General features: G+C 36.3%; 1 protein-coding gene across 2 annotated transcripts in view; it reads left to right on the top strand.

Moving 5' to 3' along the window:
• The window catches only part of PDGFC (platelet derived growth factor C), a 101,672-nt gene extending 91,901 nt beyond the window's left edge, over positions 1–9,771 (top strand). For both annotated transcript variants that reach the window (XM_015860984.3, XM_085546398.1), the window contains exons 5-7: positions 2,033–2,240; positions 7,226–7,443; positions 8,125–9,771. In XM_015860984.3, the coding sequence (XP_015716470.1) occupies positions 2,033–2,240; positions 7,226–7,443; positions 8,125–8,241 (543 nt within the window). In that variant the 3' untranslated portion in view covers positions 8,242–9,771. The remainder of the gene's footprint in view (positions 1–2,032; positions 2,241–7,225; positions 7,444–8,124) is intronic.
• The last annotated feature ends 4,173 nt before the right edge of the window (positions 9,772–13,944 follow it).

Below are 13,944 nucleotides of genomic sequence, written 5' to 3' on the forward strand. Positions count from 1 at the left end.
TATGATTAAAAACAGGAAGAAAATTTTAGTAATTTTTTTTAACCATCTGAATTACAGTGTCACATCACTATTTTGAAACTTGCTGAGTAGTATGTTTTGCTAAGAGCAAATATTTAAATTACAGACCAGAATCTGTTGCTTTATTATCTTAACCTAATAGATGGGTCAGCATGTTATTATTTTTATTATGGGCATTGGAGAGAGGAGGGAAAGAAATGCTTTAACTTTCTGAAATCCACATTCATCCAGAATGAGAAGTAGCTACTTCACTCACTCTATTGGAAATGGAGCAAGAAAAGCAAAGTGAAAATACAGTAAAGTTAGTAATACTAGTACATTAGATTTATGTTTTGTGTTGTCTTTACAAGGTTCCCCATTAAAGAGCAGCCCAAGTCACTCTAGTGACTGCAGTTCTAGAAGATGGAAAGAGACAAACTCTTGAAGCAAATAAAAAATAGGAAGAGCACGGTGCATGCTTCCATTTTTTCTGCCCTTCCAACCACAGATATAGTTGAAGGCAAAAATATGTGTTTAATAGAATTGAGAGCATAGAAGGGAAAACAAGTATTTGTATGAAATACAGCTATGCATATATGCCTCTTAGAAAATTTTTATGTAGTGTGTAGTGTTGCAAGTATTATTTTATTTTATTTTATTTTATTTTATTTTATTTTATTTTATTTTATTTTTTCTGCCTAGCTGGACATTTCTGATTGGTCTATTTCTGTATTCATTTTGTAAAGATAAAGAAATACAATTGATCTGACATTACGTTTGGAAAAAATGAAATTATGTTTACCTTTCACACTGCAGTACTGAGAGTGCCATTTTGACACTAAGTCTGCTGTATGTATGTGTATGTATGCATATAGCAACAATATAATAATGACATAAACTAATATAGATCTTACCCCATTTCTCTGCTGCACAATACTGACTACAAACATGTTAGTTGATGTACTGGCCTCTCTGGACAGTCTTCTCTAAAGTTGGAGCGTGCTTATATTGAATATATGTTCCTTAAATCTTACATGCACGACACTTGAATGCAATGATATAAGTGACATTATGCACTTAGCTTCCTGTTTTCTTGTCCTTCCTGTCCTCTACTCAGGTTCCAGTCTTTATTCTTATATGGCCTAGAAAATTTCCTTAGTGTAGTGCTGTGAACTTAGTATTTCAAGTGATGTGTGTGTATATAAAAACCTAAAGAAACCTATGATGGTATTGCAGAGCTTCCTGCCTAGATTTCCCTTCTTCCCATTTTTTTAGTCTTTTGAAATTACAAATCAGTGCAGAATTTTTAAACAGATTTTAGTGAGAACAAAATGAGAAGTCTCAATTTGTCTGAACTGCCTTCTACTGATAGCCCTGAACCAGTAAATGCAAGTTTTGGAGTAAGTTTTGTGCTGCAGGAAAGTATAGTGATTTTTTTCAGTGCTGAGTTTCATGCCAGATGTTATTACTATGTAGCTAGAAATATAATTAATTTTTAGCACAGTATAAAACAATGCTGGTGCTTTTTTTTTGTTTGTTTGTTTGTTTATAGATGTGAACATGAATATTTACTATATTTGTAGTACGGTATGTTCAAATTTTACATTGGAAACTGGGAACAAAAGGACTGTGGCTGTTTCACAGGAAAGACAACGTGTAAAATGTGTGTTTCTTCAGATGTCTGTAAGGTTACAGTAATTGCCCATAATGGGGCTGTATTTGCAAGTTATTCTTTCTGTTTCTAAAATCTTGTCCATCACTTAGTGAATTTCTTCAAAGAACAGGTATATTAACTGCTGTCTTTGAGGCAATGAATGTAAGAAATGGGAAAGCTGTCTCCTGGAAAATTGTTTACACTTATGGCTGGAGAATAATTAGATACTTTTTGACTCTTGTCATTTGTCTTATTGTGCACTGGAAACAAACTAGCTATATATAAACTTTCCCCAGCTATGTAACTTATAAAGTACAACACTTCATCAAAGCAGATCCATTAAACCTCTGACTAGCACTCTTCTCTTGGCTTTGATTGCAGCACCACACAGAAGCACCTAGCCCATCATCGCTACCCCCATCAGCTTTGCCATTAGATGTATTAAACAATGCTGTTGCTGGATTTAGTACTGTGGAAGAACTTATCCGGTACCTTGAACCAGATCGGTGGCAGCTGGATTTGGAAGACTTGTACAGGCCAACATGGCAACTTCTTGGAAAGGCATATATTCATGGGAGAAAATCAAGAGGTAAATTTCTCTTTTGTTTGGCCTTGCAGCTTTCTGCAGGTGTGTTTTCTTGACAATAAAAAGTGACTAAGAGCATTCTTCACCGTGACAGGAGTTCGAGATAATTGTTATTATCTGGCTTCACAGTTATATTTTCTAGAAAAGAACAATAACTGAACTCAGAAATGAAAGGAATTTAGCAGTATAAACTAACAAAGGGAAAAGTACTTGCAGCAGGTAAGGTACCTTACTCTAGGGAGTTGAGAGCTCTGCCTTTTCAGAGTGGCAGGGTGTCCTGGCTGAGTTGCATAACCTACCTCTCTGAATTCCTTTTTTTTTTTTTTTTTTTTTCCCTAAGAAAGGCAAAAACTTTCTATTTTTTATAGATACAGTTACTGTATCACAGGTTTACTTCTTTAGAATTGTTCCAGTATCTACACTGTGTGAACTGAGTGCAGTTAGCTAAATATCTCTCCCATAATACTTCATGAAATTCCTAAGTCCACATCTGATTTAAAGATGGAGTTCTCAGTGTCATTAATTAGATGTAAGATAGGCTATGCATTTTAAGATTTGTGGAGCTGCTTTTCATTCAGCAGTGAGAAGCATTTTCTTCCATCTAAATTTGGCATTCATGAGTTTTTTCTCAACATATTGTCTAGATGCTGCCCACTATTTCATGTCTACAGATTTCATGTGGAGGGATAGCAAATATTTCCTTCCTTGCCCATCACACAGCATGAAAATGTGACCTACAAGAGTAACTGAATAGTCCGTGAATTTAAGCTAGATTATCATCTGATCAGTAAGAAAAGGGAGGAGATGGAATTTTTCATAACTCATATTTAAGTTTTTGATGGCTGATTTTTGGATCAGAGCCTAAAAACCAACCCTTCAACCTTACTTCTGTTACTATAGATTGGCACACAGCAATTAAATCAAGAGTCAAAGAGAAAGAATTCTCCTTAAAAGCTTCCAGCAGGAAACCATGCCTTTTGGATAGTCATTTAGCACTTGTCTAATGACCTGCCTAATTAAAGAGTCTCAGTATTTGCCAAATATATGCCATAAGCATAGAGTAAGTGGGAGAAAAACAAAATGTAATTTGTGAAACCTTACATAAACTAAAATGCATGTGCTAGATAACATCTATGTAGAAAAAAGTTACTATCTGCAAGATATATCTTTGAAAGAAACGATGACAGTAAATCTTTTAAAGACTTCTAATTAGATGCTGAAATAGATTTTTTTCCATTGAATAAACATATAACAGTATTGCCACATTCATCTTAAAGAGACCACCCTGAGACTGCATTACTGGGTGTGTAATGTAATAGCTTGGACAAGAAAATGTGTCCAGATGAGATGACACAACATTAACTGCTAAGTCTATTCAATAGATATGGAAAGCAAATGTTTTTTTTTCCCTTGATGTCACTCCATTTAATGAAAGGTTTGATGTACTTAAAAATCTACTTAAGAAATGTTTGGGAATATGCAGACCCCAAAATGTTTAGTTTGTTTGTTTGTTTTATTCTATTGTTTCTTTTTCCCCCTCAAACTCTCAGATTCCATAATTAGGTAAATCTTGGTTTTGCAGTATTCCAGTGTAAAAACTAAATTGCTGTTCTACTTTCGTAAGGAAACATCTGTTTACATCTAGATAAATTATAAATCTAATTAAAAGTGTATGTTAGTTTGTGAAGAGTACTGTCCTCTACTTTTACTTAATAATTTGTATGAAAAAAAACCACATTTAAACAACCTAAATTCCACAGAACTTCTGTCTCTGATTTTCTTTTTTTTTTCTGGATAAAATGCTTCCAAAAACTAACCAGGAAAAAAGGAAAGACCAAGTTCAGAGGCTTTGATGTCTAAATACAGTCCTAAATTCTTTTATAATATAAATAAAATAGATATTGCTGTGCAAAAAAAAAAAAAAAAAAAAAAAGATCTCATCACTTCCCACATAAATTTTTGTATAATCATCAGGTCATATTCAGAAGGCTGCTTAAGAACACTCATAATCCAGCCATACTATTTAGTAGATAGTTTTCAAGTGTAAAAGGTGTGAATTTTTTTTTCCTTGATTTTTGGTGGGTTTTTTGTTGGTTTTTTTTTTTTTTCCTGTACTCCTTGTTTACAGCTCTAAAATTGCATGGGAACCAGTTTTGTAAAAGCCCTGACTTAGAAACTGAAACCATTCTGATCCTAATTGTGCCTGAACACAATTGTCTCAACAAGAATCTAATTTATTTCATTGATTTTGAGATTGAGATCCAACTGGAAAAAAAGCTGAGGGAAAGACATTCTCTGTAGTTCTCAATACCAGCCCCAGAAGATGCAAGACTGTTGCAGTGTCAACTGTAGAGTATATTTTCAGATAGATGTGAACACAGAATACTTCAGATGTATGTACTAACAAAGGTGCACTTTAGAAATAGGTTTTACTGTAGAGATACCTGTATTTGTGTTTTTTCTCCTTTTTTCCCCCTTTTCCCTTATTTTTATTTTAGTGTTTTGCATTCATGTGCTACTACAGAACCTTCCATTCCTCCTGATCTAGGGCTAAACAAAAGAACTTTTACTGTTGTGTCAAACATGATATATGAGTGGCAGCCAAGTTGAAAGAGTGTTTAAATGTTCACATTATAACAGGTACTGTAACAAAGTGCACTTGGGAAATCCACATAACCTTTTATTGTGGTTAAGTAAACACTTTTAAGGGAATATATACATTCTCTCATCTAGCTTCATGCCCACAGTGCGTTAAAATAAATTTTGGACAGACAGATACTCTTTGAAAAAATAACAGCTTCATTCACACACTTCAAAGAAGTGATTGTATAAGCACTAGATAAATTTGCCACAGACCTTTTAATGAAATTGAATTACATAAGGTAGGGCAAGGGTTCACTGCAAGGTATAATAGCAGTATACCTTTATACATTGTAAAGCATGGAAACCAAACATAGCTTTTTCATCTCTCCAGGACCCTGTTATTATAGCAAAGCATACTAAAATTTTTTGGCCAAGGGCTGAATGAGTTCTTGCATAGAATCTTTTTAAAATTTGAGCCAGCACGTCTGAAAGATTCAGCTCATTCATTCAGATTCTCTGGTAAAATGTTCAATATGCTTACTGCTCTTGTTAGCACATAACTCTTTTCTCTATCCTTTAACTTCAGGTAGTACCAGGAAATGGCTGCATTCCTTTGCTGTTGCAAGTAGGCAGAAGTTATCAGGGAAGCTGAATGCCACACAGGCATCTCTCTCCTGAGGGTCAGTGGTTTTGCTGGGGAGAAAAAAATAAATAAATAAAATTTAAAAAATGTGCCAAATTTCTGCTTTCAGTTTCTCGTGGTTAAGGGCCATCCTGCTGTGTTAGGACACATTATGATTTAGTGGTTTTCTGTAGGTAGGGTAAAGGGATGACGGTTGGACTAGATGATCTTGTAGGTCCTTTCCAACCTTGTGATTCTATGATTCTATGACACATTAGTGTCTTCAAGTTCACTGTAACAAGCCAAACTGTACCAAATTTCAGTCTCTCTGGAAATCTTCCAGTAGAAAACATGAGCAGAACTGCTATTTCTCTTGCATTTTAGGCATTTTATTTTCATTTTGACAATTCAGTTCTTGTATGTTTGAAAATGTAGCATGAGAAAGAAGTATTAGATTCCTTTCCAGTCTTCGATTAATGCAGGTAGACACATCCACCCTCTTAAAGACGCAGCCTAGAGCTATTAGCTGATCAGAAGATCTTAAATAACTTTTAATTTCTCACAGTGAATCTCTTCCCAGTAACATTTGTCTCTATTCCTCTGCTCCCTTCTCAACAGTCTCCAAGGAATGTGCATACAGTGTGGGAGGCAGGCTGGCATCCTGTCAGTAACTTTATTGGAGTTATTACACACTCCTGACTTTTAAAATCAGATTGTTTATTTGGACCCTATGTTAACCTGATAGTAAAAGAATGAAGTGCCCCAACTTGGCATTCACTGTTAGTGTAAGCAAAGAAATGCTTCAGTGTGTTTAACTGCCCCTTCACAACAGTAAGGCCTGACTTAGGGATGCCAGTGTATGGATATGGCCTGCGAAGGAAATATTTTAAGAAGAGCAGAATGAAGTTGCTGCCCCAAATCTTTTTCTGAGCATTTCTGCTTGGCAAGTGAATCTTCTAAATTCTCTTAATTTCCTACACATTTCAGTAGAGTTGAGAGGCAATATCTTGCCTTGGTAGACCAAGATCTCCTTGGTGATCTCTGGAGACTCCTTACATAATATGTAGGGGGTGGGGGGTGGGGGAAAGGTATTTCTCTAGTGAACAATTCAGATCAGGAACATATTTCAGCTTTATTTTATAGTTTTTTATTTACAAACTACTAGAAGTAAATATAAAGTAAATATAAAAGATTTATGAGGTAATGTTAATAATCTGATTTTTACTCCTGGTTTATTCTTGAGTTATCTCAAAAATAGTTAGCTTGAAGTTCTGTGCTACTTTGAGACTTCTATTTCAACAATCCCAAAAGCCATATTACCACAGGGTTTCAGTTACTCTTTTCATTCAGAAAGATAAAATAATACTAACCAGTTGGAATATGTTTGTGAACTGGATGATGCTGATATTCCTTAATGCTGGTAGATTTGGAGAGAAGCAGTGTAGACAAAATATCCCAGAACAATAGTCTGGCTTTTCTGAAAGAAATGAAATTAAATTGCTTTTCACCAAAGGGGGATGGAGCCAGGTCTTCTCAGTGACATCCAATGGTAGGACAAGGGGCAGTAGGTACAAGCTGGAACACAGGAGGTTCCACATAAATAAGAGAAAAAACTTCTTCACAGTAAAGAAGAACAATGGAACAGGCTGCCCTGTGGGCTGAACCTGTACCACTTGCACAAAACCGAGCTTTTTTCAAGGGTTCTGCATTGTTCAAGCTGGATTACCATCATCACAGTTGGATTATAAATCAGAAAAGCACCAGTCTGTTTGTCTCTTTGCAGTGGTTGATCTCAACTTGCTAAAGGAGGAAGTGCGGCTGTATAGCTGTACTCCTCGCAACTTTTCCGTGTCACTGAGGGAGGAGCTGAAGCGAACTGACACCATTTTCTGGCCACTGTGTCTTCTGGTTAAGCGTTGTGGTGGGAATTGTGCCTGTTGTCATCAGAACTGCAACGAATGTCAATGTATACCAACAAAAGTCACCAAAAAGTACCATGAGGTAAGCTCTTTTCTACATTTTCATGTTTGGAAGTACTGAAAGCCAATGTAAGAGTTTCTTTTTACTATAGGAATCTACCAATATACATATTAATATTGCACATCATGCACTTACAGTAACTTATATATATATAAAAGTATATATATAAGTAAGTACTTATATATATATATATATATATATATATATAAACCATTTTTAATGAGATATCACATTAAAAAAAAAAAAACAGCAAAACTAATTATCTTCCTTGTTAAAATACTTTTCTTTGGAACTGCTGATTCATTTCTGAAGCATTTATTTTACTAGAGCAGTTTGGGCACATGACAACCATACCTCCTTGTTCAGCTTTCTCCAGTTGTAGATACATGCTCCGCGAAGGAAGAGATAAATATCTGTCCCATTTCTATTGTTATGAACTTGTAACAATAACTATTTATTGTAGAATTACCCAGTAATTAAATTGATTTAACTATATATGTTTTAATAACTTTTGAGAAGGGCTTGATGTAAAAGCCAAAGTAAAAATTAGTGGGTGGAATAAATGAAGAAATTCAGTTGGGAAAATCCTATTTCTTTTAATAGGCTTCCTGCTATCCAGTGTGTTTCCAGTGCAGTCTAGCTCATAGTCTAGGTGTGTGATAAAGTACTTGCTGTTGTGTTGATTCTTGACTTCTCCTTCAGGTTCTTCAGCTGAAGCCAAGGACTGGTGTCCGGGGACTGCATAAATCACTGACAGATGTACCCTTGGAACACCACGAGGAGTGTGACTGTGTATGCAAAGGGAATACTGAAGGATAAACATGATTTAATTGTGCTGTTTTCTTTGAAGCACGTTCAATCCTTGCTGATTCTATTATGGGGCTTGTGCATTATCTCCTTCTGTAATCTCAGTTGTTTGCTTTGGGGAACTTCCATCTTCAAGATTTACAGTGAGCTCTAAAAAGAGAAGCAAAACTGGGATTATGTGATGTATGACAGCTCTGTTTGGAGGCCCAGTGAAAGGATGGGAGAAAGGCATCAATGAGGGATTTAAAATACATGTATTTTTTTGTCCCCCACAATTTTCTTGACAATACATGGATTTGTAATTTAGGAGTTAAAGTAAAGTTAGGAGGCTCACATCACGGAGACTTGATCCTGCTGGCTGTTTCATTTCTACAGTTCCAGAACACCTGGCCTCTGGCTGAAAACATCCGAAACCTTTCTTTCTGTGTTCAACTACTCCTATGTACTCAAAGCATTCTCGGTTTTATAAATTTGGTTTATAACAGACTGTCTTGTTCTGAATTAAACTTAATTTGTCTAATGCTGGTAGGAAAGACTGGATTTTTCCATATGCTCTAGTAAAGCTCCTGCCTTTTAGAAAGAAGACTGGACAATAACATGAGCTAAGGAAGAAAATGTTGAAAAGAACAATGCCTTTATTCTTACTACTATGGCCGGTGATTTCTTGTTTGTTTGTTATTTTTATTGTGTACATTTTTATACTCTCCCTTTGACAATATAACTATTTGCTTTTCTAAACTTGTTAAATATATCTATTTTTACCAAAGGTATTTAATATTCTTTTTTATTACAATCTAGATCAACTATTTTTTAGTTTTATGAAACTTTAAAGACGGATTTGTACAGCTGGAGGAACATAGAAGAGATTACAATGGGATAGGAGCACTATATTTTTACTTTGTTGCTACACAGTGAAAAAGTTTTTTGTTTGTTTTTTGTTTGCTTTTTGTTGTTGTTTTTTTTTAGACCTGCAAGCACAGTAATAATAAAAAGCTCAAAGCTTTGCTAGCTCCATGATACTGAATATACAAAAAAAGGACAGTACTACAGTGGTTTCAGAAGCTGATGTTAAAAATTCCCTCTCTCCATTCTAGCCTTTGTTCCAGTAGAAAAGAGATGAGCATAGATAGTTGCATTGTGGCTTAAGTCTTTAGTTTCTTTAAAGTAGGATGATCTACAATGTAAGTTCAGTGGCTTAAAGCCTTCATGATGCATCATTGTCATGGGAAGGCAGCCTTGTCAATGTTGAAGTGTATGGTTTTCCATTGACATTTATCGCCATTTAAATCCTGTTCACTCACAGGATTGTAACATTCTTCAGTACAGTTAGATCAACTATGGTTATGTTTCTTCTGTACTTTATATCTCTAACCAATACACTTATCCCACCCTATTCAAATTGAAAAGAAAACAGTAAAATATTTTGCTTGTAAAATGCTTTAACATTATGCCTAGTTTATTTTTATTTTTTATTTTTTACTATTGGATTTGCAGATTGTAATGAATCACCAAATAAAGTAATAATGCTAATTTTGAGAGAAATGTTTGTATGACTGCATATTTGTATCTGGTCAATACATCAAAACAGAAGAAAGCAGAAAGGATTATACTCTACTTATTTTGATGGTCATCAAAAAATGAAAGTCTCTTGTTACTGAGATTTCTGTTTGCTTAGTTGTTTCTGCTTAGCTGTAACTCTGAGACAAAGAGGGGAAAAAAAGAAAAAGGAGAAAGAAATTTGATTGTATTCATATAAACATTCAAAACGTTAAAAAATGAGTGGATTTTAAACCATCAAATTTAAATAACATCTGCTTCTTTTTCTGTCATGAAAATAAATTCTAGTGAGAATGTGGGCATTTTTCACATCAGTATAATTTTCTGCTATGAGTTCCAGTAAATTTTCAGGTGCAATTTGTTTCTCTCAGCTGATCTGTTTTGCCCAACCCTCAGTCGCTTATAGAGCAAGACAATATTTAGTGTAAAGGCAGAATACAATTATGTAGTCTGAATATTAACCCATTTCCAGATGCAGAACAGTGAACACACAAGTAACTTGGTTCACTTGAATTTTGAGTCCTCTGAAGGTTTATTTTATTTTATTTTTTTACTAGTAATGTGATTTCTTTGTGATGTCAGTAGCCTCTAAAAGTGGAGATAAAAGCAGGAATCATAGCTTCTGGTTCATCCAAAGAATTGAGAAATGTAATTCCATTCTGTAGGCCTTTATTTCCTTCCTAATAGAGAACTCAGTTAAAGCACTTAAGTTTGCAATTCAGATGCTTACTGCTCAGATGGTCTCATTTTGATTGCAGAAATTAAAATTGGAAACGTTTACCTTTTGTTTTACTTCTGAAGATGCTGTAGTAATGCTATGGCTCCCTCAGAAAATCCCATGCCTTAAGAGTGACAATTGCAAAAGTCACATTCAAACCATGCTCTGATGCTAAGTAGTCCAACTTACTTTTCTGGTGCTGCTTGGGGTCAATATGATATCCAAATTAGTTTGATTAAGTTTGCTCTTCATTTTTTTTGCATGGGATGCTTCATCAGGCATCTTGTCTTTCAGACTCCTTTAATGCACCTTTCAAACGCAGTGGCAGTATTTTTGTTTGTTGGCTTGTCCGCCAAAATCAGACGAAAACATGACTACTGTTTCAGCATAAATTGGACAAAGCTGTTCAGAGAAGACATAGTTTGCCTATTGCTTCACTGAAACTCACCTAGACTGTTAAAAGAAAAAATAAGTCTGCAACTAAGTCCCATGAGAAAGATGACAGCTTCTTTGCAAGTGTGATTCAGAGCACATAAGCTTATCTGAATCATGCTCTGTGTCAGTCTTTATTGAGCTCGTCTGTCTTCATTAACTAGAGTCAGAGTCTGTCCCTCTCACTCGAGGCACCTCTGGTGCATGAAGTCAAGTAATGCAATTACCAGATTTACAGGCGTTTTCTGCAAACATACCAACCAAACAAAAACTCCTCTTTCTCAAAGAAGGGTCCCAAGTAGTTTTGCATCCTACAGTGCTTTTCCTCCTTACTGATCTGGCAAGCTTTTATATTATTAGTGAACTAAAGACAGAATTAACAGTTCAACTCAAGAAGGCTACACTGCCTTCTTCTGCAGCTCTGATGACAGGTTCCACCCAGCTGGATTATTGCATTTCTCCTATTCAGAGTTTGAGAACGGCATCTTTTATATTAAACTCTGCATTTCTTTTGCTGTGTATTATCCTAGCAATATAACAAGGTTAGTAATACGTTATGTTTATCCATTTCACATTGTCCTGGTATGGGACCTTTGGGCTTTGGAACAAGACAGCACCTACATTAAACTGGTTTATGAGTGGCCAGTGAAGGCCATGATGTTTAGGGAATATCTTTTTGAAGAACAGCATCACAGTGATCAGATTAGCATTTAGTGAACTGTCAATTGAATGTACAGTTAACCACACTGCTTAGTTTTAAAGGCTTCATTTAGAAAGTAACCAGAAAAAAATAGTGTTCAAGCTTTGATTTAATTCAAGTTTTTCCACAACTTCAGATGAGGAGAGAGGGCTTTTCCTCCTCAACAATCTTTTTTATTTCATACCTTTGTGTCATAAGTTGAGAATTTCTCTCAAAAATAGTGAAATAAACGTGTATCTCAGGTGTTATAAGTTACAAATTATTCCTGTCTTCAGGCAGACTACGTATATGTTGGGATTATACTATTCAGTGGAGAAAAGTTGATGATCTACCTACATATATCATCTTTGTGCTTGTGTGGTTCCTTAAAGATGTTAAACAGATTTTTGATATAGCTATGCTGAGGGGGTGCTAAGCAGAAATTGGGTGGTCCAGGGGCTTCACATAGTTGTGAAGTCATAGCAGACTGTACATTGCTGAAGGGCATACAGAATCCAAATGTACAAAATTCCACTGCTGTTCTTTAGAAGAGATATGTGGAAGGCCTTAAAAACAAGTCTGTTCTCCAGTAACCCACTCAGTCACTTCTCATGTCTGATGCCGAAGATAAGTGTTGAAAGGCAAAGTATATCTGAGCTGAAAGAGCTTTTTCATCCAGAGACTTAAGCAACTATAGCTCTGATTCATTCAGTAAGCTGTAACAAGTCTCACACAATATTATGTTGTGTAGTTAAATCTCAGAGCTTAAGCACAAATATCTGACATAGGCAGAAGCAACATGCATTGGAGGCAAAGGGAACCTGCAAGCTCTCTTAATTGTACAACAAAATCACATCTTGTGAGGGAAGGGGATCTTGTGGGTGAGAGGGGATCTTTTCTCAACTGTTTTATGGCATCATCACAGAATCATCATCATAGAATCACAAGGTTGGAAAGGACCTACAAGATCATCTAGTCCAACTGTCCTCCCATTACCATTGCTACCACAAGCCACTAAACCATCTCTCGTAGCTCCTCATCCAGACTCCTCTTGAACACTGACAGGGACGGCGACTCCACCACCTTCCTGAGCAGCCATTCCAGTGCCTGACCACTCTATGAGAGAAAAAGTTTTTCCTCCTATGACATCAGACTCCTTCGGGAACAGTTTATACGTGCTGCTGAGGGATACAATCAGTGTATGGTCATTGGTCACAGGCTGGCTTCTATTTAAAAAAGAAGAAAAGGTTCTGGGTTGTGGACAATTAGGAGTCTGAGAAAAAGAAATCAAGCAAAAGATTTGTGTTGCTGTGGGGCACGTGTTCATCTACTTCAGCATTCTTGTCTCTGTTTGTGGTGTTGTTTTATGTTTATGAAAAACTATAAGTAAAGTACTCTTTCCAAATTCCAGGAGTTAGCAATTTGGAACTTCTTCAGTTAGAGCTTGAATTACAGCTCTTGATAAACTCATCAGCAGATGTAAGATGGAGGACTGCAACATCTTCTGCATGAAATGATCAGAGAAAGCCGAAATTCAGTATATGCCCTGCCTAAGAGAGATGGTTATCATAAGTGTAGTGAGCCTGGTTTCCTTTGCCACACTTTGAAGTTAATGTGCTCAAAAGAGGAAGATTAGATAATTTACAACCAAGAGAGCAGGTGGATAGGGAAGAAAAGATGATTTACACAAGAAGCCAAGACACTTTAATGCACCATGGAAGTATTCAAGAAAAGCAATATCATGCATGTTGTTTATTTGGTAGAAGAAAAAATAAGTTATTCATTCTTTTGCAAAGTCTTGTTAACACTTGCATATACTCTTTACTTGATAGGCTGAGAAAGCTGTTCAGCCTGGAAATAGGACAGCTCAGGGAGATCTCACCCATGCATACATATACCTGAAGGGAGGGAGCAAAGAGGCCAGAGCTGGGCTCCTTTCAGTGATACCCAGTGCCAGGACAGATGGCAGTCAGAACAAACTGGAACGTGACTTCCTCTGAACACCAGGCAGCACTTCTGTGCCATTAAAGTGACAAAGCCCTAGCGTAGGCTGCCCAAAGAGGCTGTTGAGTCCACTCCTTTGAGATCTCCCAAAGCCACCCAGACATGGGCCTGGGCAGCTTATCTGGGTGGCCCTGCTGCAGACAGTGCTGGGCCTGATGGACCTGGTAGGCCTTACCAGCCTCAGCCATGCTGGGATTCTGTGTTTCTGTACCACACTATTGGATTAGAGCCTAAACATACTTTTACACAAGGAGTCCTATTACACGCATAGGATCAATAAGCCTGTTCATGCCTAAATAAAGCAAATAAGAATCAATCCTCTGTT

This window comes from Coturnix japonica, chromosome 4, assembly GCF_054131305.1.
Source record: "Coturnix japonica strain WE chromosome 4, WE-NBRP24, whole genome shotgun sequence".
NCBI lineage: Eukaryota > Metazoa > Chordata > Aves > Galliformes > Phasianidae > Coturnix > Coturnix japonica.